The sequence below is a fragment of the Pseudophryne corroboree genome, chromosome 7, assembly GCF_028390025.1.
Source record: "Pseudophryne corroboree isolate aPseCor3 chromosome 7, aPseCor3.hap2, whole genome shotgun sequence".
NCBI classification, from domain to species: Eukaryota; Metazoa; Chordata; class Amphibia; order Anura; family Myobatrachidae; genus Pseudophryne; species Pseudophryne corroboree.
The window spans coordinates 289,549,766-289,576,559 of NC_086450.1; the positions used below are offsets into that span (position 1 = coordinate 289,549,766).

Genomic DNA, 26,794 nt, shown 5'->3' on the forward strand with positions numbered 1-26,794 from the left:
CCAAACAGCACATGATGCAAAGAAGACAAGGAGGTGCAAGATGGAATTGTCCTTGGGCCCTCCCACCCACCCTAATGTTGTATAAACAGGACATGCACACTTCAACAAACCAATCATTTCAGCTACAGGGTCTGCCACATGACTGTGGCTGAAATGACTGGTTTGCCTGGGCCCCCACCAAAAAAGAAGCAATCAATCTCTCCTTGCACAAACTGGCTATACAGAGGCAAGATGTCGACCTCATCCTCCGATTGCTCACCCCTTTCAGTGTGTACATCCTCCTCCTCCTCACAGAGTATTAATTCATCCCCACTGGAATCCACCATCACAGGTCCCTGTGTACTTTCTGGAGGCAATTGCTGGTAAAGGTCTTCCCAAAGGAATTTATAATTCATTTTGATGAACATCATCTTCTCCACATGCCAATCGCTGACAAGGTTACCGGCTGCACTAAACACTCTTTCGGAGTACACACTGGAGAGGGGTGGGGGTGGGGGGCAACTTAGGTAAAATAAAGCCAGTTTGTGCAAGGACATCCAAATTGCCTCTTTTTCCTGCCAGTATACATACGGACTGTCTGACATGCCTACTTGGATGCTGTCACTCATATAATCCTCCACCATTCTTTCAATGGTGGCAGAATCATATTCAGTGACAGTAGACATGTCAGTAATCATTGGCAGGTACTTGTCACGTCTGGCAAGGTTTGAGGATCAAGCAGCTGAGACTTGGCCAAGGAGGTAGTGTTCTGTGGGTGAACTAAATGAGGGGGTTGGCTATAGTTCCTTCTCATAGGACAAGAGCACATAATGCAAAGAAAAAAAGAGGTACAAGATGGAATTGTCCTTGGGCCCTCCCATCCACCCTTATGTTGTTTAACAGGACATGCACAGTTTAATAAACCCATCTTTTCATCGACAGGTGGTCCCCCTGGAAAAAGCTTGCCAAGTTCTCCGAATCATAGCTAGCTACAAACATACCACCTCCATATTTGATGACTTTTCACATTATTATTATTTCACAGGACAGCACCCCTTTATTTTTGCATCACACAGAACAGTGCCCCTTTTTTTACAGCACACAGGACAGGGCCACAGCGCCCCTGTATTTTTACAGCACACAGGACAGTGCCCTGGTGCCCCTTTATTTTTACAACACATAGAACAGTGCCCCTTCACTTTTACAACACACAGAACAGTGCCACTTTATTTTTACAGCACCCTTTATTTTACAGCACAAAGAACAGTGCCCGTTTATTTTTACAGCACCCCTTTATTTTTACAGCACACAGAACAGTGCCCTGGCACCCCTTTATTTTTACAGCACACAGTACAGTGCCCTGGCACCCCTTTATTTTTACAGCACATTGAACAGTGCCCCTTTATTCTTACAGAACCCTTTATTTTTTACAGCACACAGAACAGTGCCCCTTTAGTTTTACAGAACCCTTTATTTTTACAGCATACAGGACAGTAACCCTTTATTTTTACAGCACACAGGACAGGGCCACAGCGATTTCTTTATAATTACATACTACATATTGCCAGAGGCGTAACTAGCACAGGGCGAGCAGGGTGCGTGCCCTGGGCGCCGTGGCAGGCCCAGCAGAGGGGGGCGCCACCGGCCCCTGCACGCCCCGCTCGCCCCATGCGCACCACCAGAGCACTGAGCATGACCGCGATGTGTCATGGTTCATGCTCCCCTGTCTACACAGCCAGCTGCGCTGTCTGATGCCTCAGCCCGCTGGCTCCCACTACTAGGTAAGGGGAGGGGGTGATCAGAGGTGAAAGTATGGCGGACGCTGGTTGGCTGAGAATTGCTGTCTCTCAGCCAACCAGCGGCCTGTTACCATGGTAACGGCCACTGACGAGGCGGGGAGCTGTCCCCGGCTCATCTTGTCTTCCGCGCTCGGCCCCGTGTCTTCACTCAGCATACCATCACCTACCCCCTGTGTTGTCACTCAGCACACCTGTTGTGAAGTGAAGTTCCCGGCTCTCCCCCCCTGGTGATAGCGCTGCTGAGGCTGCTGGGTCCCTTGTGTGATCCTTCTGGCTCCGAGGTGCAGGGGACCAGTCTGCAGGGATGTTGATGCTGCTCCCCACGGTGCACGGCCAGTGTTCATGGTGAGTGCCTGAACTTGGCCCCACTCTGCTCCCTGTGCCCCTTTTCTCTCCTCTATGTGGCCCCACTCTCCCCTCTGTGGCCCGACTCTCCCCCCGTGGTCTCTCCCCCCCCCATGGCCCCCCTCTCCCCACTGTGGCTCCTACTTTAGCCCCTGCAGCCTCACTCTACCCTTTGTAACCCCACTCTGCTCCCTGTGGCCCCACTCTCCCCATTGTGGCCCCAGTGGCCCCACTCCCACCCCCCTTTGGCCCCATTTGCACCATTGTGGCCCCATTCTCCCCACTGTGGCCTCATTCTCCCCCCTGTGTCCCCATCCCCCCCTCTGTGTCCCCCACTATGCTCCCTGTTCCCCCCCACTCTCCCCACTGATGGTGTGCTGAGTGACGACACCGGGTAGGTGATGGTGTGCTGAGTGCCAACACGGTGTAGGTGATGGTGTGCTGAGTGACGACACAGGGGGTAGGTGATGGTGTGCTGAGTGACGACACAGGGGGTAGATGATGGTGTGCTGAGTGACAACACAGGGGGTAGGTGATGGTATACTGAGTGAAGACACGGGGTAGGTGATGGTGTGCTGAGTGACTATACATGGGATAGGTGATGGTGTGCTGAGTGCTGAGAGACGACACAAGTGGTAGGTGATGGTTGCTGAGAGACGACACGGGGGTAGGTGATGGTGTGCTGAGCGATGTAGGGGGCAGAATGTAAGTCTGGTTGAATTGCTGATGTATGTTGCCTACCTTGTTACTATTCCTACACAGACAGGCATCTTCTGGATGATGTAATCTCCTACATGACTAGTGAATACCGACTGAAGACGCCGTCTGCCTCAGAGGATACATTTCTCCAGAGGTTCCACATTGTGAGAAACCATCATACAGGTAAGATGCATGTGCAACTGAAAAGAATGATTCCATTGTGACGTGTCATGTCGGCAAGCCCTAATTTCAGTGGCCATGCCCCCTCTGGTGCGTGACCATGCCCCCTCTGGTACATGACCATGCCCCCTCTGGTGCGTGACCATGCCCCCTCTGGTGCGTGACCATGCCCCCTCTGGTGCGTGACCATGCCCCCTCTGGTACGTGACCATGCCCCCTCTGGTGCGTGACCATGCCCCCTCTGGAGCGTGACCATGCCCCCTCTGGTGCGTGACCATGCCCCCTCTGGTGTGTGACCATGCCCCCTCTGGTGTGTGACCATGCCCCCTCCGGTGTGTGACCATGCGCACTTTTTTGCGCACGCACACATAGCTTATATTATGAATCTTTGGGGGGGGGGGGGGCATTCATAATCTTGCTCTGGGCTCCAAAAACCCTTGTTACGCCTCTGAATTCCCAACAGTCACTCAATCGAGATCCCGGCTGTCAGTATGCCAATTCCGGCATTCTAATCAGTGTTGGGCTCATTAGGGATCCTGACTGGGTCACATTTATTTATTTATTAATAGATAGCTGTAATGGAGTCCGAGTTCACCTGTCGTGTGGGATGCTGGCGAACTCTGAGGTGTTTTTTTAAAGAGCCGCTCATTTACAAGGCATAACCATGCCCTGTAAATGATTGCCCCTTTAAAAAAAATTCCAAGTTCGGACGGAACCCCGCACATCGGGTGAACTCGTACTGCATTACGTTCCAGCCAATATATCCAAACTGCCTCCCACTCCCCTAGTTCAAATGATATAGTGTGTCCAGGTACCTTTACTACTTTTAAATAAAATTTGTGTAATGTGCAAGATCAGACGGCATCCAGGAACCCCCAATTAAAAGAGATCACACTCTTGTCTCCTAATTGGAATTTTCGTTGTAGTGAATGAAAATGTTATTATGTTAATTTTAGACCTTAGGGCCCCCTGTCTTAAGTACACCGAGCCCCCGAAAGCCTTAATCCAGCTCTGCCGCGGCACTCTCCCTGTCTCCCCGGCCCCGGCTGCTGTACCTGTCACACTGTATAGGCAGCGGCACCTACGAGCCTCCCCCTACTCCCCCCCCCCTACTCCCCCCCCCCCTGCAGAGTCTCCATATCGCGTGCGCGACCTCGGAGTTGCGCGGCCTCAGAGGTGCAGGTGAGCAGGCCGCAGCAGTTTAAACTTTCCTGTCGGGAGAGGAGGGGGGGGGGGGGTGCGGGACAGTGTGAGTGCGTGTGTGTTAATTGTGTGTGTGTGGGACAGTGTGAGTGTGTGTAAATTTTTGCAGTCCAGTGTGTGTTGGGGAGGGGAAAGTAGGAGAATTTGTGTGTAGTCTGAGTGGGTGTTTGTGGGGTTTGGGGGTGGCCAGTCTGTGTGTGTGTGTAATCTACAATGTGTGTGTGTAAGTAAGGGGGTGGGGCAGTCTGTGTGTGTGGGCAGGATGTACTAATGCTTACCGCCACGGTAAGCATTAGTACCATTTACCACAGAGGCCATTTACTGAAGAGGGATATGTATTAAACCACGGGCACTGAGATGCCCATCTCACTCACCATCCAGCTGGGTGGCCGAGCCGGGCGGGTGGAAAGCCAGCAGCAGGGGCAGCTTGCCGGATATCAGCAGCCGAGGGTGCGGGCTGTAAGGCACGTGCGGAGCGGTGCGTAGCCCAAAGCCGGAGATCGGCAGCATGTTGACCGGCAACAAGCGGCTTCTGCTTCTGCGTTCGACATGCTGCCGATCTCCGACTTTGGGCTACGCAGAGTTCGGGGGATAGGTGTCCTCTGCCTGTGTACTGCAGCTCTGGGGGTGCGGGCTCCGGAGGCTCTCAGCACTGTTGAATATCCAGTTGCCTCAAGTATGTACAGCCCGCACCCTCGGCTGCTGATATCCGGCATGCTGCTGGCTGTCCCCCCGCCCGGCTCGGCCACACAGCTGTACGGTGAGAAGGGCATCTCAGCTCCCGAGGTTTAATACATATGCCTCAGTAAATGGCCTCTGCGGTAAACGATACTAATGCTTACCGTGCAAGTAACAGCGGGGAGGACGGCGCACATCGGGCTCCTACAGCTGGAGTGAAGATCCCCCTTCGGAGCGCAGCAGACCACACTGAAAAGGGTGCATCCCCGGTGTGGTGCTCTGCATCCCGGGTGGCGCCGAAGACGTGGAGTGTCGGAGGTGGCAGAAGCGCCGCAGCTTGGGGTGAGAAACCGCTGCAACCCTTCCGCTGCTAAACTCTGCAATTAGTCAATTAAGGGGGTAGGCTCCCCTCACCACAGTGCCCACAGGCCTTGTTAATTAAGGGGGTAAGATCCCCTCACTCTATAATGTGAATTTCGTCTCATTCAGTGTACTACAATGTGAATTTCGGTTCATACCATGTGCTATAATGTAAATTTCGGCTCATACCGTGTGCTATAATGTTAATTTCGGCTCATACCGTGTGCTATAATATGAATTTCGGCTCATACTGTGTGCGATAATGTGAATTTCGGCTCATTCTGTGTGCTATAATGTGAATTTCGGCTCATACCGTGTGGGGTAATGTGAATTTCGGCTCATACCGTGTGGGGTAATGTGAATTTCGGCTCATACCATGTGCTATGTGAAAGGGGCACCAGTACTAGATAGTATAAGGGGTTCTACTACACTGAAGGACACGCCCCTTTTGAGTGGCCAGAAGTTACGGAGTCCCCTCCTTCAAGATCAACCGATCTTTACTAAATGCCAACTTTTGATTTTAGGCTGTTTCTGAGCTTCCCTCAGACCAAGACTTATTTCAGCCACTTTGATCTGAGCCACGGATCTGCTGATCTCCAGTCCCATGGGGGTAAGGTCCTCTCTGCCCTTGGAGATGCCACTAGCCATCTGGACAACTTAGATGGAGCCCTGTCCAAGCTGAGCGACCTGCATGCATACAACCTGAGAGTGGATCCAGGAAACTTCAAGGTGAGATGGGATTAATAAATGTTTTATAGTGTTTTGTGAATACTTCATTTCTGCAGATCCTTTTAAACATATTTTTATGTGCAATTACTACAAGCATATAACACACTGAGGGGTACATGTACAGTATGAACTGACGTTATGGGGGAGAAGTGGTCTTCTCTGATTTTGCTCCATGTATGTCAGCAGCGCTGTAAGATTGCACACCGATATGTGAGGCATTGTAAGAACGATCAGTGGCACTGACTGTTCTGACACCTGCAGCTATTGATTTCAGCAGCTGCAGGTGTCGTTTCCCCATTGACAGCCACTATAGTGACTGCAGTGGCTGCCGCATGGGAGATCTCATGATAATAGTGAGATCTTGTGCATGCGAGGAGCTGGCTGGGCAGGGAGACACAGCACATCAGCACTAGGCTGATGCACTGTGGACACTGAAAGGGATCGCTGTAGTGGAGAGTTTTCACTTCCACTCTCCGGCAACTGAGATGATGATACATCTTGGCACTAGTGCTTCTCGCTTTGCCTTGTGTCAAAGTCAGAAAAATATCACGATGCACACTGCCATATTTGCACCTCATACAGGTCCGCGCTGCGCATGCGTGCGCTCTCCCGTGCGTGCGCATACTCGCTGTTGCGGGCACCCGCGGGCGCGCAGTATGTGCATTTACGGTAGAGTTCATGTGTTCGTAGCGTGCGACTCAATCGTTACATATTTTCACTATATAATGTATTTTGTAGATCATGGTCCCTTTGATAGAATCTGAAAGTTTAGTTAATGTAGCATGTTCATGGACAGAGAAATCCCTCTTTGTTTGATACGAAGGGTCAGACAGGAGTAATACAGTGGTGTTTAGTATCCATCGGAAGAATATTTAATTAGCAATATTCCGGTGTTGGTTTGAAGCGAATTAATCGCTCGTGCGAATAGTTATGGACATAAGAAGTTTATGTCCATTTACTATTATTTGCACTTACTTATCCATGCGGCGGGAAACCTAGTTTCCCACCCACCTGAGCAGTTGGAAATCGTCACAGCCCACCTGTATGAATCAACCTATGACCTTTTGTTATAATGCGAGGAGGAATTCCTGTGTCCAATGAACAATGAGATTGTAGGGACCATTGAATTGTATTGTGTGTGGGGCATAAATAGACAAGCCGATCACATCCAGCTCACTCTTCAACGGTTCTCATTGCTGAAAATCGGGAGCTGGATGTCCAGAGGCGCATGCAATCGTTCCCCTTTGTGCGTAAGTTTTCTCCGCAATCATATTGTCTTTCTTGTTATTATGGGCCATATCTCTCTCTCTCTCTCTCTTCTCTTTCTCTCGTATTCTCTTAAATGTAATAGTATTGTATTGTATTTCCTGTGTAGTTACCTGGTTAGTTAGTCTATGTTATATTGTAGTGTGTGACTTGTATTGTATTATTCTTTTTGCAAGTATAACATTCATATAAGGCGTTAGACCCTAAGCACGGTATCTGTGTATTTCTTATAGTGTTAAGTATTCACAGAGCGTCGGTGACGCTCAAACAGCTTTTAAGTTAATAAGGTTACACTGTGTTGCATCTACACCCTATCTCTACACTAAGGTTTTACAGCATATTACATTGTTTATGGTTTAGATTTAAAGGTTTAACATTGTGAGCGTCTGCGCCGCTCGTGATCTCCTCGTGGTCTCGAGCGTCCGCTACGCTGATAGCGTAGCATTACGGTAGTCGCTCACCTATAAGTGTGCCCGATACCAACAGCGTATTCTCGCGAGCGTTTGTGTCGCTCGAGCGGCCCGCTCCCGATACAGCGTCCGCTACGCTATAGCGAACCATTATGTTAGTCGGCAGCCAATAGCGTGCCTGCCTGTGATCTCTTGGCCGTGAGCGAACGTGACGCTTGAGCGTCTCGACCTCGGCTAAGCGATCGCTACGCAACGTGCGTACCCTTACGGTACTCCATACGTCAATAGCGTACAGTGTTCTTAGGCCTCTTAAAGGGTTTTAAATAAGATAAATATTTAGCTTTATCAATTGGCGGCTCGTCCTGTCCTTCACATATCTCTGCTAGGTAATCTCAGCAGACATTATCCATCAGCAAAGGGCGGGAGATCATATTCTTCGCAGTGCTGACGGGATAAGCGTCTGCTTCGCTTAGTAAAGGGTGCTGAAGGAATCCGGAACCGGAGGTAAGAACAAAACGCTAGTGTCTTAAAACTGTTTATTTCTGTCTTGCGTACACACGCACATATCTGCATTTCTTTTTCATTCGTGTATTTTCATATCACTCCCCTGTTTGCCATTTTATAATTGATAAAACGTGCCAAGAGAGATTTGTCGCTATTTCATAGTTAAAGTGTAAAAGTAATGCGTTAAGGGATAAAGTGTAAAGCACACACACAGCTCTATCTAAAGAGACAAGGAGAGATTGGTGTGGGGTTCAGTAGAGGATCGAGGATCATCTACATTGATAAACGTGTTAGTTGTGTTACGGTGGACATTGGTTTTGTGTACACGTGTCTCTAACAAAGGGCTGAGACTCGCGTACGCAAAGGCCGACGCACGCAGCGTAAATTACGCAACGGAGCGTCTGGGTACGCCCACGTAACTCAAGTCACACGATAGTGTTGATTTTCAACAGGCGATAAATAGCGCAACAGGCGATAAATAGCGCAACAGGCGATAAATAGCGCAAATCTATTTTAAAATCCGAAATTTAAATTAACAGATCCTTCTCCAAATTTACAACACATCTGGTCTAAAGAAAAATTTCTGCGCAGAAATAGAAATAGAAACAAAAGTGTACATGTGATGAGTGAGTGTTTTTAAGTTTTACAATTTTGGGGATTGAACCACAGAAATCATCGAGTTCTCGTGAAGGTACATACGTGTAAGTGACATACATGGTGGCTAGGGAGGCATCCCTGGTTAAACATAAAATTTGAGCATTAGAGTGTAGCAGACCAGGAGGTCATACTGTAACAGACCAGGAGGTCAGACCAGGAGGTCGCATAACAGACCAGGAGGTCCAGGTACAGCAGACAAGGAAGTCCGCTAAAGAGTCAAGTAGCCCAACACCAAGAAGGGTTGGAGCGTAACCCATATAGGCCATAAAGCTCAGGCTGAAGGAATTCGCAGCTGCTGAATGTCGATTCCACTGGTCGCTCCGTAGATAAGATTAGTTGCTTATGTACTGAACGATTGTACCGCACGTAATTGTGTGCATTAGTTAGTCTGACCAGTACCATTTGTGTACGAACCCGGTCATAAACACTATTTGTACATTCTGACGTGATTTGTGTAATTTTTTATTTTTAAAAGGGAAGTTCTCTGGTCACTCAGGAATTATCCAACAACCCCACAGTTACTGGAAAGGGTCAATGCTCTGCGGATCACACCCACATGTTCCAGTAAACGAAGGTTCATAGGGGCCCTGGGTCGAGTACGCCAGCACTATATCAGTGTGTGGGCGTATTGGTCGGCATGGGCGAGTGAGTGGGGTGCTCGGTAAACCACCACCGTCAACCTATCGTGAATGTTTTGTTTTTTTGTAAGGGTTCGCTGAAGACCCTGATATAAAGGTCAGAGGTAGAGCAAGCAACACCTGCAAATTATGGGGGCCAGTTGTTCAGGAAGGGGGCGATCAACCTCGGTTCGGGTTGATTCTATAAACCGACCAATCGGGTCGGCAAGGTACGTAATGTGTGAAAAATACGGCTCACACACAGAAGTTTTATGTGATGAATGGGAGAGAATGACAATGCATGACGGGGAGAAATTCCCAAGAGTAGGTAGCTTCAGCCCAGAAGTGTTAATGAATTTAAGGAGGAGGATATGTCTCATTAAATCAACAAAGAGACGAATCCAACATTATGATTATTTGCAGTTATGGCAACAGGAGGGTGAAATACAGAGAGGATTGGCTCTGGCGGCGGGATCTAATCCTATCAAGAAACTGATAGCCACGGCCCCGCCGCCACCATACATATCAGGAGAGAAATTGGTTGCGGAGAATGACGCATCAGGGGGTAACAAACAGGCACTTAGCAACTGTATAAATGTTAAGGATAATGTTAATAAGTTAACCAATGCAAGTATTAACCCGTGCAAGTTGTACCCTGTTTTGAACTTTCCCCAGGAGTGTGATCAAGAGGACGAATCGGCAACAATATCGGCTCTCTCTCTAGCAGCCACCATATCAGAAACAACAGTAGGCACGGCCCAACCCATAAGATTAGTAACAAAGCCCCCTAGCGGAGGGACAGGTGAGGTCGTATCAACGGGTAAGTACGGCACCATACACTATGCTGAAACCATTTCACCACAGACTGTAGAATCTACACAGAATGATGTTGTTAAACTTGCTCCCGTGAGGGTAATAGCTGTTCCAAATGGGAAAACGGACACTACAGGAGTCACTCCTATCAGGAACATTGCCATGTACAGCCCGTTTTCCCGAATGGAATTAAGAACCATAGTGTCTGAATTCCCTGATCCTAGAAAAGACTTAGTTGCTAGCCAGAAATACATCAGAGACCTAGGGAACACTTTAGAGCCCAATAACAAAGACTGGCAGATATTGCTGAGGGCATGTTTACCCTCCAATGTCGACGCAGCTCAATTCTTAGCTGACTGTGGACTGGATCAGGATGTACCTCTTACAGATGTGTACAACAAAGATAATGTAAAAAGGATAAATTTACAGTTAAAGGAGTATTTCCCAGCTGTAGCCAAATGGAATAGAATTTTTTCCATTAAACAAAAAGAGTCAGAAACAGCTGCTGATTATTTTCACCGGGCATTATTAGAAATGGCAAAATACACTGGCATAGAGGACATTAGGACCAATGCAAATCATCAAGAAGTAGCAGTATCTGTGCTAATGGATGGTTTAAAAGAAGCATTAAAGACAAGGGTACAGACCACGCAACCATGTTGGCGAGGTCTGTCAGTGGCTACTTTGAGAGAGGCTGCTATTGATCACGACCGGAATATCACCAGACACAGGTAGTCACAAGGTGATAAGTTAATGACCGTAAGTATACAGGCCCTGACCACAAAGCAGCCTTTGTATAGATCACCAAACCCTGTGGGTAAGTCAAATGTGGTAACATGTTATTTTTGTCATAAACAGGGACACATAGCACGAGACTGTAGAGCGAAAAATTCACAAAGATCATACCAACCCCCTAGACAACGACATGACACACGAAATTGGGATCAGGGTCCACAGAGACGGAGTTATGAGCCACATACAGGGGAAACAAAAAGATATCCCCCAACAGGAGACTGGCAAACTCCTGGCAGTTCCCATTTAACCCCTTCACAAGTAGTTGCTGCCAGCGGGATTCAGGGAGGTCACCATACCCAATAGGGGTGTGGCCATACCTGGAATCTGCAGCCAGTAAAATTGATTACAAATCTTGGAAGTGAACCCGAAATTGCAATCAATGTAGCTGGTAAATCATTAAACTTTCTTGTAGATACAGGGGCGGCCAAATCAGTGATAAATTCGACAGTGGGCATGAGAACCACTGGTAAGACAATTCCAGCCATAGGGGTAACGGGAGTAGTCCAGCACTACCCTGTTAGCAAACCAGCCGAGATTACAGTAGGGCCTTTACATACCAAGCATTCCTTTTTGCTGGCTGCATCGGCACCGACTAATCTCCTGGGAAGAGACTTATTGTGTAAAATGGGGTGCGTCATTTATTGTACTCCTGAAGGTGTATTCTTGGACATACCTGAGAATCACGCTCAGGAAGTGCGAGACATGTTAGACTCCCCATCAAAATTAATGTCACATACCATTATGACAAATAGGACTCCATCCCAAGTAGAAGAAATGACATCCCAGATACCAGAGTCACTTTGGACTAAAGATGGACAGGACACTGGATTAATGGCAAACGTAGCTCCGGTAGTTGTACAAGTAAAAGATGGTAGGATAGCTCCAAAAATCCCACAGTACCCTCTGAAGCCAGAGGTGGAGTTAGGAGTTTATCCCGTAATAGAGCGCTTGCTACAACAGGGCATTCTGGTAAGAACGTCCAGCACTGCCAATAGTCCCATCTTCCCTGTGAAAAAGAGTGGGGGGAGGGGTTACCGGCTAGTGCAGGATCTAAGGGGGATTAACAAAATAGTTGAGAGTCAGTTCCCCGTAGTGCCAAATCCAGCTGTCATCCTTATGCAAATCCCTCCCACTGCGAAATTTTTCACTGTTATTGACCTCTGCTCCGCTTTCTTTTCGGTACCTTTGCACCCTGACAGCCAATATTTGTTTGCATTCACATACAGAGGAGTCCAATACACATGGACTCGATTACCACAAGGTTTCATAGACAGTCCAAGTATTTTTTCCCAGGCTTTGCATGATTGTTTACAGTCTTTCCAACCAGAGAGTGGATCAGTATTGATACAGTACGTGGATGATTTACTACTGTGCTCTGATTCATTGGAAGCATCCCTGAAGGATACGAAACAGCTCCTGTTTCATCTTTCAGACACAGGACACAAGGTTTCCAAAGACAAGTTGCAATTATGCCAAACTAAGGTAAAATATTTGGGACACTGTCTAACACAAGGACTGAGACACCTGACCGCTGATAGAATTCAAGCAATTAGAGACATGACTCTGCCACAAACCCAGCAACAGATCAGAACATTTTTAGGAATGTGTGGGTATTGCCGTAACTGGATCCCAGGGTTTACCATTCTAGCGTTACCTTTGCAGGAGATGGTCTCCTCAAACAAACCTGATCGGATTTCGCATACAGACGAGTCCGAGATGGCATTTGAGAGACTTAAACAGTGCCTAACGCAGGCACCAGCATTAGGTATGCCAGACTATGGGAAACCCTTTGAGCTGTACGGAACAGAAAATGCTGGTTGCGCGGCAGGCGTCTTAACCCAAAAGCACGGTGATGCCAGCAGGCCAGTAGCATACTACAGCGCTCAGCTAGATACGGTAGCGCGATCCCTCCCCACATGCTTGCGAAGCATTGCTGCGATAGCATTGCTAGTAACGAAAAGCGAAGATGTAGTGCTAGGTCACAACCTCACAATTCATACACCACATGCAGTGTCAGCCTTGCTAAATTCTGCCCAAACCAGGCACGTCTCATCAGCGCGGTTTACAAGATGGGAATTGGCACTAATGGCCCCCGTAAACATCACCATAAGGAGATGCAGTGCATTAAATCCTGCAACATATCTCCCAGGTGTGCCTGGACAGGCACAAAGGGTGGAGGATGAGAGTGGTGGGGAAGGAGAATTTAATACAAAGGAGGACACACATGATTGTATGGAATATTTGACCCAAAATTTTACCGCAAGGCCTGACATCAGTGACAACCCACTGGAAGATGTAGATCTAACTTTCTACACGGACGGTAGTTGTCACAGACAGTCAGACTCGGGAGACTTGTGTACTGGATACGCAGTCGTAGATGACCAAGGCACCATAGAAGCGGAACCGCTAGGCCCACCTCACTCAGCCCAGGTTGCTGAACTGGTCGCCCTAACCAGAGCATGTGAATTGGCTAAGGGCAAATCAGCCAATATATACACCGACTCTAGATACGCATTCGGGGTAGTCCATGATTTCGGAGCCCTATGGCGCCTCAGAAATTTCATGACGGCAGCTGGTACACCGGTAGCGCATGCAGCTCACATCAAAAGGCTTCTAACAGCGATACAGGAACCCGACAGAGTGGCTGTTATCAAGTGTAAAGCACACACATATAGCCAAGACCCAGTATCACTTGGTAACAGCCGAGCAGACGAAGCAGCTAAGTTAGCAGCTGGCACCCCCAGACAGACACCACACAACTGATGGTATTTAATACCATCAACACACAGAAGTTGTGTGAGATGCAAAATTTGTGTTCCACACAGGAAAAGGCAGTTTGGAAGGCGAAGGGATATGGCCAGGAGTCCTCAGGACTCTGGACGGATGGACAAGGTAAACCGGTGGCCCCCAGAGCATATCTCCCATGTTTAGCTGAGGCAGCTCACGGGCTGACTCATCTGGGCAAGGAAGGAATGTGCAAGTTGGTAAGAGCATATTGGTGCGCCCCAGGATTTTCATCTCATGCAAGTAAGAGAGCAATGTCATGCCTTACATGCTTGAGAAAGAATATCGAAAAGGCAATACCAACAGAACCATCTCATATCCCACCTACAGGCGGTCCTTTTCAGGTAATACAGATTGACTTTATTCAATTACCCCCTTGTCGAAATTTGAAATATGTACTTGTTTGTATAGATGTGTTCTCAAATTGGGTCGAAGCATTTCCTGCGGCCACAAATACCGCTATGTTTACTGCTAAGAAAATTGTGCAGGAATTTGTATGTAGATATGGTATCCCTAGAATAATTGAAAGTGATAGGGGTACCCATTTTACAGGTGATGTCTTTCAAGGAATGTGTAAGTTGATGGGAATTGATAGCAAGCTGCACACTCCATACCGTCCACAGGCGAGTGCGAAGGTGGAAAGAGTGAACAGCACTATTAAAAATAAACTGAGCAAAGTTATGGCAGAGACAGGATTGACATGGCCAGAAGCTTTACCCATTGTACTGTACAGCATCAGAACCACTCCCAGGTCCCCTCTTAATCTGTCTCCTTTTGAAATCTTGTTTGGTCGACAACCGCATGTTATGATTAACCCTCAGGATGATTTGAAGTGTAACAATGAAGTGACTGTAAAATACTTGATTAACATGAGTAAACAGCTAAGGAATCAAAATGATAATTTGAAGTTGGTGATTCCTGATTTACCAGATAGTAATTGTCATGACATTGAACCTGGGGATTATGTAATGATACGGAATTTTCTACGCTCAGGTTGCCTTACTGACAGATGGGAAGGACCATACCAAGTCTTATTGACTAGCACTACAGCTTTGAAAGTTGCCGAGAGAGAGACTTGGGTTCATTCGTCCCATTGTAAGAAGGTTGCTGATCCAGAGAGGTCCCGTGATAAGGAACAGACGGTAGAGGAAGTTGTATCACTGGAGTGTCTGTTCCAGGAGGACTGAGGCGGCACCTGAGCATCGAGAATCACAAGATCAAAAGCAGTTGTCGATTCCCTGTTTCCCTTTTATTGTTTTTCTCCACTTCCCATCCCCTCTCCCTCAAATTATTTTTTCCCCCTTCTCATTCTTCTTCGTTTCCTCCTATAAGATGGACTTGCCTCAAGAGACTGTGATCCGGATTTTCCTGTTGACCATGATGTTGACCAGAGCAGTCTGTTCCGGCGAGAGTACCATGGAGGTCGAGAGAGGTTCTGGAATGGGTTCTGATGACAGAGATGGAGGCGTAGTTTTCCGAGAACAACATAATCAACAAGCAAAGGCGAGTATCAGAAAACGATCCGATAGCATTGACCATAGAAGGAATTGTGAAGGATTGTTAGCTGAAGAAAACTGGATCTGTAGGCTCTGTGACAATGTGGTTGAGGATGGGTGCATCAAGAAATGCCAATCCAGTTTTAATATCCACATGGACCGGCATCCCTTGAGTGACTATCACTCCTTAGTGGGTAGTGTGTTAAATCAAACAGATTGTTGGGTATGCTCTCAAGTACCTCAAGGTCATAGCAAATCAGGACTAGTACCATTTCCTTTAACGATAGGGGAGGTACTTGAGCTAAGTGGTGGGAGGCCGGTGGACAGGAGGTTTAATATCTCTAGTCCTCCTAGTTTGAAGCTCCACCAATATCATGTGGACAGATCCCTCATATGTTTTAACATTTCCAATCCCCGAAAGCCGGGAAATTGGGAAGTGTCATGGAGTAACCAAACCATGACCTTTTCATATAGAGCAGATAGAATGCCTACAGATACAGAGCTTATACGCCACATAGCCAGTAGAGGAAAATCTTTCCGATATAGGTATACCCTAGGAAATAGGATTACGAGAGTTGGAGAGGTATCACCAGGATACTGTGCACATATCGTACAAGCTGATACGTGTACTGGACAGATGGGAGAATTAGGGCTAGGAGATTTCACATGGAAGATGTGTAATATGGTTATGTCTTACTCCGTCCCATATGTTCTCCCCGATGATGCATATTTCATATGCGGGAGGAAGGCGTATAAGTGGCTTGCCCCAAACTCTGAAGGATTGTGTTATATTGGAAAAGTACTGCCTGAAGTAATGACTGTATCACATGCCAAAATGAAAGATATACACCGTGTTGCCCAAGCTCCTTATACTCATACCCATTACGAGCACGTAGTTAAACGGCACCTGATAGAAAGAACAGAGCATCCGGCCTCTGACATGATCCATGAATCCACCGGGATTCAGTTTCTAATCGCGTTAGACATCACTCGCACCGCCAGAGGAGTGTTGAATTATAAATACATATCTGCGCTCGCAAATTTGTTAGACAATATCACAGAAATGTATGATGACACTTTTAGGTATACTGGAAGAGAGCTTCAGGCTTATAAAACAGAACTAGTTCAGCATAGAATGATTCTCAATTATCTCACGGCAGTGACAGGTGGATATTGTGTCACACTGGCAACGCAGTACGGCGTGAAATGTTGCACATATATTACGAATAGTACCGAGGACCCGGTCGAGGTCATAGACCAAAAGATGGACGATATTCTCCAACTGAAGTGGGAATTTCGCAGGAGACACAATCTCACTCTTGCTGCTGTAGGTAATGAGCTGACTGGTTGGGTGTCATGGTTGAACCCGCGAAATTGGTTCTCTGGTTTAGGAGAATGGGCTCAAGGAGTCATAATGGATGTTGGGAAGTTTCTCCTATGTATCTTAGGTGTTATCATAACGATTGGCTTGATATTTAGATGCGGTCAGGCTTTAACGAAGTGTAAACGAAGTACCAGGGTGATGAGTTTAAGGAGTGAGGAAATTGTAATTCCAATGGATTTGATTTATGACCCAAATGTAGAAACAATGATGTGATGAAAATGCGATTTCTACGGTCCGTTTCTTTCACCTGTTTTTCCGTTTTCTCCAAGGTAAAAAGACCCACTTGGACGAGGAATTTGATGATCCTGTATACAGACAACTGATGGATTAAAGAAGAAGTTTTGACAACCTTATACACAGATATTTGATGAACTTTGCCATAGACCCCCAGTTTCCCTAGAAATTTAAAAATTACGCTAGCCCAACACTTTTGTAAGTCTATGGACATTGACAAAGCTTTTTGCCCACACGCCTTTTGGCAAAAGCACAAAGAAGACTGCATTCAACAGACACCGAACAAGACTTCAACCGACAAATGTTCATTTACCTGACATAGAATACCACTGCATTTACCGTAATTATGTCTTTTCTTCATCTCTACCACCTTCAGGTAATTACACACATAGTCGATAGGAAATACAGGCACAGATATCAGCAATCACATATTCCCCCATTCATGTATCATCAACTAAAATGTGCTCCCCATTTTGTTACAACCACAGCCGAAAAGAGCTCGGTAAAGTTTGACAGCCCATCCACAGACCCGTACCACGGGATAAGAAGGAATTCAAATGTATACTTCGCAATACCTCGAAGCTTGATTTAAAACACGTACGGCACGATGATACATGACCCCCAAACACGGATTCATACACACATGCTTCTGCTATCTCACTAGGTCATACCCTTTTCCTACCTTCTCCTCTCCTCCCCTACCCAACCATGTAAATGTATTAACCCCTGACATATATTTTTCTCGTTTTGAAATGTTTTAGGAAGTGGCAGTTATTGTTGACTGCCAAAGGGTGGACTGTCAAAGTCAGAAAAATATCACGATGCACACTGCCATATTTGCACCTCATACAGGTCCGCGCTGCGCATGCGTGCGCTCTCCCGTGCGTGCGCATACTCGCTGTTGCGGGCACCCGCGGGCGCGCAGTATGTGCATTTACGGTAGAGTTCATGTGTTCGTAGCGTGCGACTCAATCGTTACATATTTTCACTATATAATGTATTTTGTAGATCATGGTCTCTTTGATAGAATCTGAAAGTTTAGTTAATGTAGCATGTTCATGGACAGAGAAATCCCTCTTTGTTTGATACGAAGGGTCAGACAGGAGTAATACAGTGGTGTTTAGTATCCATCGGAAGAATATTTAATTAGCAATATTCCGGTGTTGGTTTGAAGCGAATTAATCGCTCGTGCGAATAGTTATGGACATAAGAAGTTTATGTCCATTTACTATTATTTGCACTTACTTATCCATGCGGCGGGAAACCTAGTTTCCCACCCACCTGAGCAGTTGGAAATCGTCACAGCCCACCTGTATGAATCAACCTATGACCTTTTGTTATAATGCGAGGAGGAATTCCTGTGTCCAATGAACAATGAGATTGTAGGGACCATTGAATTGTATTGTGTGTGGGGCATAAATAGACAAGCCGATCACATCCAGCTCACTCTTCAACGGTTCTCATTGCTGAAAATCGGGAGCTGGATGTCCAGAGGCGCATGCGATCGTTCCCCTTTGTGCGTAAGTTTTCTCCGCAATCATATTGTCTTTCTTGTTATTATGGGCCATATCTCTCTCTCTTCTCTTTCTCTCGTATTCTCTTAAACGTAATAGTATTGTATTGTATTTCCTGTGTAGTTACCTGGTTAGTTAGTCTATGTTATATTGTAGTGTGTGACTTGTATTGTATTATTCTTTTTGCAAGTATAACATTCATATAAGGCGTTAGACCCTAAGCACGGTATCTGTGTATTTCTTATAGTGTTAAGTATTCACAGAGCGTCGGTGACGCTCAAACAGCTTTTAAGTTAATAAAGTTACACTGTGTTGCATCTACACCCTATCTCTACACTAAGGTTTTACAGCATATTACATTGTTTATGGTTTAGATTTAAAGGTTTAACATTGTGAGCGTCTGCGCCGCTCGTGATCTCCTCGTGGTCTCGAGCGTCCGCTACGCTGATAGCGTAGCATTACGGTAGTCGCTCACCTATAAGTGTGCCCGATACCAACAGCGTATTCTCGCGAGCGTTTGTGTCGCTCGAGCGGCCCGCTCCCGATACAGCGTCCGCTACGCTATAGCGAACCATTATGTTAGTCGGCAGCCAATAGCGTGCCTGCCTGTGATCTCTTGGCCGTGAGCAAACATGACGCTTGAGCGTCTCGACCTCGGCTAAGCGATCGCTACGCAACGTGCGTACCCTTACGGTACTCCATACGTCAATAGCGTACAGTGTTCTTAGGCCTCTTAAAGGGTTTTAAATAAGATAAATATTTAGCTTTATCACTTGGTAAAGAGGTGAAGTGGGAAGAGCCATACCGGCATGATATGTGCCCGGTTAATACATCTCCCCTTGTGTGTTATATTTTTGTAATAGAACTATGTTTTATACTCCTATTTTATAGGAGTTTAGTACTGATGTGAATTACTGAAATATTCTCTCTAAAGTGCTGCGCTGTACGTGTGCGCCACATAATCACTGATAAATCAAAAATATTAGTGGAACTTTAAGTTTAGCATCTGCAACAGTGATGTTATTCACAAAGAAAAGAATATTTCTGAAAGATTTGGTAGCTGTAATGATGAGTATTGAGCTGTCTAAATGAAGAATACATTTTATTTTAGTAAGCAGTATCTCAGAATGTTCCATATTTTACATTATATATCTTAATTTAGTGTCTGTAATTTTAATTGTAGTTACACAGTGGGTGGGATGTAATGAGGTCCAAGTCCGACAGCCATGCGGGATGCTGACCAAACTTGGTTGTTTTTGTAAACGGGCAATCATGTACAAGGGATGGTTTAGCCTTGTACTTGATTGCCCCTTTAAAAAAAATGTCCGACTTCATTACATCCCAGCTAGAATGTCATACTGTATTCTGAAGGAATTGTAAAGTGCTCAGATATGATGATGATATTTTAGATCAAACCTCAGGTTATAGTGACTGACATAAATGTGTCTTGCAGCTGCTCTCTCACTCCATCCTGGTTGTTCTGGCTGCTCATTTCCCGGCTGACTTTGATGCAACCGCCCATGCTGCCTGGGACAAGTTCATCGCTGCTGTTTCTGCTGTTCTTACCTCAAAATACAGATAATCCCAATGCTTGTAGCTTCTGTCTTTGCTCTAAACAATGTGTACTAAGAAATGTCTAATCCTTATAAAATGTAATAAAATAGTTAATGGAAAAATTATATGTTGTGCTTTTATTCATATACTAGTTACCAGCCCATTAAAATGACAGAACAACATAACAGTAATGTCAGCACCGCCAACTGTGCATGCCCAAAAGGAGCAACACTTGAATTGCTCCATTGGGTGCCATCTAGTGGCCGCGGGTGCGCCAATTGAACTCCCCCCACAGAGGTGAGCAGCATTAAGTCTTTTACTATATAGGATCATTAAGTGTTATGTGCTGTTACTATTGATTTAATAATTAGAATCCTCTAGTTCTAAGATACATAGAGTTTTAAGATACACAGAGGTGCTTCAGTAACATATGTTCCCTGAAAGTAAATGGGTCCAAGTCCCATACTTTGCAGTTATGTAATTTCTCACCAATGGTTGTCTGTTTTATTGCAACAAAAAGACTTATAATACATGATTACTGATGAGAAAAGCTACTCTGGGTGACCTACTGTAGTAGGTAAATTCAGGGGCGTAGCCAGAACTTTGTTGGCCCCATAGCAACATTTTGAAGAGGCCACTATCCCAAAGGTTCTAGAGCAGTGGTGGCCAACGCGTGGCTCTTGAGCCACATGCGGCTCTTTCTTTATTCAAATGTGGCTCCCAACACTCAAAGTCACGTGACCACAAGAGATCTGTAAACTGCTGCACTCCAGCCAGACATGCAGCAGAATTACGTAGACTGAGAACTGAGGGAGCCAAATACACATGGGGGAGCTGGCTGGAGTGACACAGGAGGGTGCTGGCTGGAGTGACACATGGGGGAACTGAAGTGTATTATGTGAATCTGGCTTTTCAATATATTTTATGCAGATCTGGCCTTTTCAATTATTTGATGTAGAAGTGGCTTTTTCATTGTATTTTATGTTGGATCTGGCTTTTACAATGTATTTTATAACAGGGGCGTGGCCTAGCAGGCACAAGATCACACCCCTTTTTTGCAAGTGCGCCTTCGGCTCGAAGTCGGCTCTTTGATGTACCTAACAAGATTTCTTGGCTCTTTGTCTCTGACTGGTTGGCCACCCCTGTTCTAGAGAGACACTTCTCGGCCGCAGTTGCTAATTTTATGTCCTATAATAGTGCCCTAGTACACTTTCTAAACCATAGTAAACTTATTCATACCTCTCGATTTTGACAGGACAGTCCCATTTTTCACGGTCTGTTCCACTGCCCCACCCGCGGGTCGCAGTGTCCCGCGGTGGGGGCAGTTGGGAGATTCCCCCTGTCACTCACTGCTCTGAGCAGAGCAGCGATGAATAGATGCTGTGCGCATTTTAGACAGTTTTGCAGTTTGCTGACAGTGTCCACCAGTATACTATATATAGCAGTACGGTAGGCCACTGCTGTGTACCTACCTCTGTGTCGTCACTCGTCATCCATTAAGTATACTATCCATCTATATTGTATACCTGTGGTGCATTTTAGACAGTTTTGCAGTTTGCTGACAGTGTCCACCAGTATACTATATATAGCAGTACGGTAGGCCACTGCTGTGTACCTACCTCTGTGTCATCACTCGTCATCCATTAAGTATACTATCCATCTACATTCTATACCTGTGGTGCATTTTAGACAGTTTTGCAGTTTGCTGACAGTGTCCACCAGTATACTATATATAGCAGTACGGTAGGCCACTGCTGTGTACCTACCTCTGTGTCGTCACTCGTCATCCATTAAGTATACTATCCATCTGCATTGTATACCTGTGGTGCATTTTAGACAGTTTTGCAGTTTGCTGACAGTGTCCACCAGTATACTATATATAGCAGTACGGTAGGCCACTGCTGTGTACCTACCTCTGTGTCGTCACTCGTCAAATATAGTAGTAGGCCATTGCTATTGATACTGGCATATAATTCCACACATTAAAAAATGGAGAACAAAAATGTGGAGGTTAAAGGGAAAGATCAAGATCCACTTCCACCTCGTGCTGAAGCTGCTGCCACTAGTCATGGCCGAGACGATGAAATGCCATCAACGTCGTCTGCCAAGGCCGATGCCCAATGTCATAGTAGAGAGCATGTAGAATCCAAAACACAAAAGTTCAGCAAAATGACCCAAAAATCAAAATTAAAAGCGTCCGAGGAGAAGCGTAAACTTGCCAATATGCCATTTACGACACGGAGTGGTAAGGAACGGCTGAGGCCCTGGCCTATGTTCATGGCTAGTGGTTCAGCTTCAAATGAGGATGGAAGCACTCATCCTCTCGCTAGAAAAAAGAAAAGACTTAAGCTGGCAAAAGCACAGCAAAGAACTGCGTTCTTCAAAATCACAAATCCCCAAGGAGAGTCCAATTGTGTCGGTTGCGATGCCTGACCTTCCCAACACTGGACGGGAAGAGCTTGCGCCTTCCACCATTTGCACGCCCCCTGCAAGTGCTGGAAGGAGCACCCGCAGTCCAGTTCCTGATAGTCAAATGGAAGATGTCACTGTTGAAGTACACCAGGATGAGGATATGGGTGTTGCTGGCGCTGGGGAGGAAATTGACAAGGAGGATTCTGATGGTGAGGTGGTTTGTTTAAGTCAGGCACCCGGGGAGACACCTGTTGTCCGTGGGAGGAATATGGCCCTTGACATGCCTGGTCAAAATACAAAAAAAATCAGCTCTTCGGTGTGGAATTATTTCAACACAAATGCGGACAACAGGTGTCAAGCCGTGTGTTGCCTTTGTCAAACTGTAATAAGTAGGGGTAAGGACATTAACCACCTCGGAACATCCTCCCTTATACGTCACCTGCAGCGCATTCATCATAAGTCAGTGACAAGTTCAAAAACTTTGGGTGACAGCGGAAGCAGTCCACTGACCACTAAATCCCTTCCTCTTGTAACCAAGCTCCTGCAAACCACACCACCAACTCCCTCAGTGTCAATTTCCTCCTTACCCAGGAAAGCCAATAGTCCTGCAGGCCATGTCACTGTCAAGTCTGACGAGTCCTCTCCTGCCTAGGATTCCTCCGATGCATCCTTGAGTTTAACGCCTACTGCTGCTGGCGCTGCTGTTGTTGCTGCTGGGAGTCGATCGTCATCCCAGAGGGGAAGTCGGAAGACCACTTGTACTACTTCCAGTAAGCAATTGACTGTCCAACAGTCCTTTGCGAGGAAGATGAAATATCACAGCAGTCATCCTGCTCCAAAGCGGATAACTGAGGCCTTGGCAGCCTGGGCGGTGAGAAACATGGTTCCGGTATCCATCGTTAATTCAGATCCAACTATAGACTTGATTGAGGTACTGTGCCCCCGGTACCAAATACCATCTAGGTTCCATTTCTCTAGGCAGGCGATACCGAAAATGTACACAGACCTCAGAAAAAGACTCACCAGTGTCCTAAAATATGCAGTTGTACCCAATGTCCACTTAACCACGGACATGTGGACAAGTGGAGCAGGGCAGACTCAGGACTATATGACTGTGACAGCCCACTGGGTAGATGTATTGCCTCCCGCAGCAAGAACAGCAGCGGCGGCACCAGTAGCAGCATCTCGCAAACGCCAACTCGTTCCTAGGCAGGCTATGCTTTGTATCACCGCTTTCCAGAAGAGGCACACAGCTGAAAACCTCTTACGGCAACTGAGGAAGATCATCGCAGAATGGCTTACCCCAATTGGACTCTCCTGGGGATTTGTGACATCGGACAACGCCAGCAATATTGTGCGTGTATTACATCTGGGCAAATTCCATCACGTCCCATGTTTTGCACATACCTTGAATTTGGTGGTGCAGAATTATTTAAAAAACGACAGGGGCGTTCAAGAGATGCTGTCGGTGGCCCGAAGAATTGCGGGCCACTTTCGGCATTCATGCACCGCGTACAGAAGACTGGAGCACCACCAAACATTCCTGAACCTGCCCTGCCATCATCTGAAGCAAGAGGTGGTAACGAGGTGGAATTCAACCCTCTATATGCTTCAGAGGATGGAGGAGCAGCAAAAGGCCATTCAAGCCTATACATCTGGCCACGATATAGGCAAAGGAGGTGGAATGTACCTGACTCAAGCGCAGTGGAGAATGATTTCAACGTTGTGCAAGGTTCTGCAACCCTTTGAACTTGCCACACGTGAAGTCAGTTCAGACACTGCCAGCCTGAGTCAGGTCATTCCCCTCATCAGGCTTTTGCAGAAGAAGCTGGAGACATTGAAGGAGGAGCTAAAACAGAGCGATTCCGCTAGGCATGTGGGACTTGTGGATGGAGCCCTTAATTCGCTTAACCAAGATTCACGGGTGGTCAATCTGTTGAAATCAGAGCACTACATTTTGGCCACCGTGCTCGATCCTAGATTTAAAACCTACGTTGTATCTCTCTTTCCGGCAGACACAAGTCTGCAGAGGTTCAAAGACCTGCTGGTGAGAAAATTGTCAAGTCAAGCGGAACGTGACCCGTCACCATCTCCTCCTTCACATTCTACCGCAACTGGGGGTGCGAGGAAAAGGCTAAGAATTCCGAGCCCACCCGCTGGCGGTGATGCAGGGCAGTCTGGAGCGAGTGCTGACATCTGGTCCGGACTGAAGGACCTGCCAACGATTACTGACATGTCATCTACTGTCACTGCATATGATTCTCTCACCATTGAAAGAATGGTGGAGGATTATATGAGTGACCGCATCCAAGTAGGCACGTCAGACAGTCCGTACGTATACTGGCAGGAAAAAGAGGCAATTTGGAGGCCCTTGCAGAAACTGGCTTTATTCTACCTAAGTTGCCCTCCCTCCAGTGTGTACTCCGAAAGAGTGTTTAGTGCAGCTGCTCACCTTGTCAGCAATCGGCGTACGAGGTTACTTCCAGAAAATGTGGAGAAGATGATGTTCATTAAAATGAATTATAATCAATTCCTCCGTGGAGACATTCACCAGCAGCAATTGCCTCCAGAAAGTACACGGGGACCTAAGATGGTGGATTCCAGTGGGGACGAATTAATAATCTGTGAGGAGGGGGATGTACACAGTGAAAGGGGTGAGGAATCGGAGGATGATGATGAGGTGGACATCTTGCCTCTGTAGAGCCAGTTTGTGCAAGGAGAGATTGATTGCTTCTTTTTTGGTGTTGGCCCAAACCAACCAGTCATTTCAGTCACAGTCGTGTGGCAGACCCTGTCACTGAAATGATGGGTTCGTTAAAGTGTGCATGTCCTATTTATACAACATAAGGGTGGGTGGGTGGGCCCAAGGACAATTCCATCTTGCACCACTTTTTTCTTTCATTTTTCTTTGCATCATGTGCTGTTTGGGGACAATTTTTTTGAAGGGCCATCCTGCCTAACACTGCAGTGCCACTACTAGATGGGCGGCCAGGTGTTTGTGTCGGCCACTTGTGTCGCTTAGCTTAGTCACACAGCCACCTTGGTGGGCCTCTTTTTTTCTTTGCATCATGTGCTGTTTGGGGACAATTTTTTTGAAGGGCCATCCTGCCTGACACTGCAGTGCCACTCCTAGATGGGCGGCCAGGTGTTTGTGTCGGCCACTTGTGTCGCTTAGCTTAGTCACACAGCCACCTTGGTGGGCCTCTTTTTTTCTTTGCATCATGTGCTGTTTGGGGACAATTTTTTGGAAGGGCCATCCTGCCTGACACTGCAGTGCCACTCCTAGATGGGCCAGGTGTTTGTGTCGGCCACTTGTGTCGCTTAGCTTAGTGACACAGCTACCTTGGTGCGCCTCTTTTTTTCTTTGCATCATGTGCTGTTTGGGGACAATTTTTTGGAAGGGCCATCCTGCCTGACACTGCAGTGCCACTCCTAGATGGGCCAGGTGTTTGTGTCGGTCACTTGTGTCGCTTAGCTTAGTCACACAGTCACCTTGGTGCGCCTCTTTTTTTCTTTGCATCATGTGCTGTTTGGGGACAATTTTTTTGAAGGGCCATCCTGCCTGACACTGCAGTGCCACTCCTAGATGGGCCAGGTGTTTGTGTCGGCCACTTGTGTCGCTTAGCTTAGCCATCCAGCGACCTCGGTGCAAATTTTAGGACTAAAAATAATATTGTGAGGTGTGAGGTGTTCAGAATAGACTGGAAATGAGTGGAAATTATGGTTATTGAGGTTAATAATACTATGGGATCAAAATGACCCCCAAATTCTATGATTTAAGCTGTTTTTTAGGGTTTTTTGAAAAAAACACCCGAATCCAAAACACACCCGAATCCGACAAAAATTTTTCGGTGAGGTTTTGCCAAAACGCATATCGAAAATAGGAAGGTAAATCCAAAGTGCGCAATTAATGTTACAATGGGCAGCCGTCACACAAAAAAAGGGAACACCATATCCCTATGGTACAATAGAAACAGAATTTTTATATGTGTGCATAGGCGCCTTTGTAACAAAGATGAGAGAGTAGTATAAAATCACAGTTTTATTGACACAATATTGACATAAAAACGTAAACAGGATCACAAATACAAAAAACTTCCGGTTGACGAATCCGGAAATGAGAGTAATTGAAAGATTGTATCAATTAGTAAGGGTATAAATATTCATTTTGTTGTGATCCATGTCATCCAAGCTTGAAAAAGGAGATTTATGCTCCGAAACGCGTCGTTTGGACGATATGGATACCCTATTGTGAATGCACTGGTTGGATTCCCTACTCAGCCTTCTAAAGACAAAAGCTTTTTGCGGTGGTGCCATCTGAACCACACTGGGAACTGATTGCTTTTTTGCTGAGAAAGCCATCTGCCCACCGCAAATCTATA

At 46.5% G+C, this 26,794-nt stretch overlaps 1 protein-coding gene across 1 annotated transcript; it reads left to right on the plus strand.

The window, feature by feature from the left end:
* The first annotated feature begins 1,791 nt into the window (after nt 1–1,791).
* Nucleotides 1,792–20,028, plus strand: LOC134944138 (hemoglobin subunit alpha-3-like). Its single transcript, XM_063932713.1, has 3 exons — nt 1,792–1,853; nt 5,768–5,972; nt 19,900–20,028. Exons 1-3 carry the CDS (start codon nt 1,792–1,794, stop codon nt 20,026–20,028), a joined length of 396 nt encoding a protein of 131 aa, XP_063788783.1.
* The last annotated feature ends 6,766 nt before the right edge of the window (nt 20,029–26,794 follow it).

Bases quoted from the DNA above. Each gene is read 5' to 3' on its own strand.
- LOC134944138 (XM_063932713.1), top strand. From the start codon at position 1,792: ATGGCGGACGCTGGTTGGCTGAGAATTGCTGTCTCTCAGCCAACCAGC. The intron at 1,854-5,767 runs GTAACGGCCACT...TTTTGATTTTAG, and splicing joins ACCAGCGGCCTGTTACCATG to GCTGTTTCTGAGCTTCCCTC. The intron at 5,973-19,899 runs GTGAGATGGGAT...TGTGTCTTGCAG, and splicing joins TGGATCCAGGAAACTTCAAG to CTGCTCTCTCACTCCATCCT.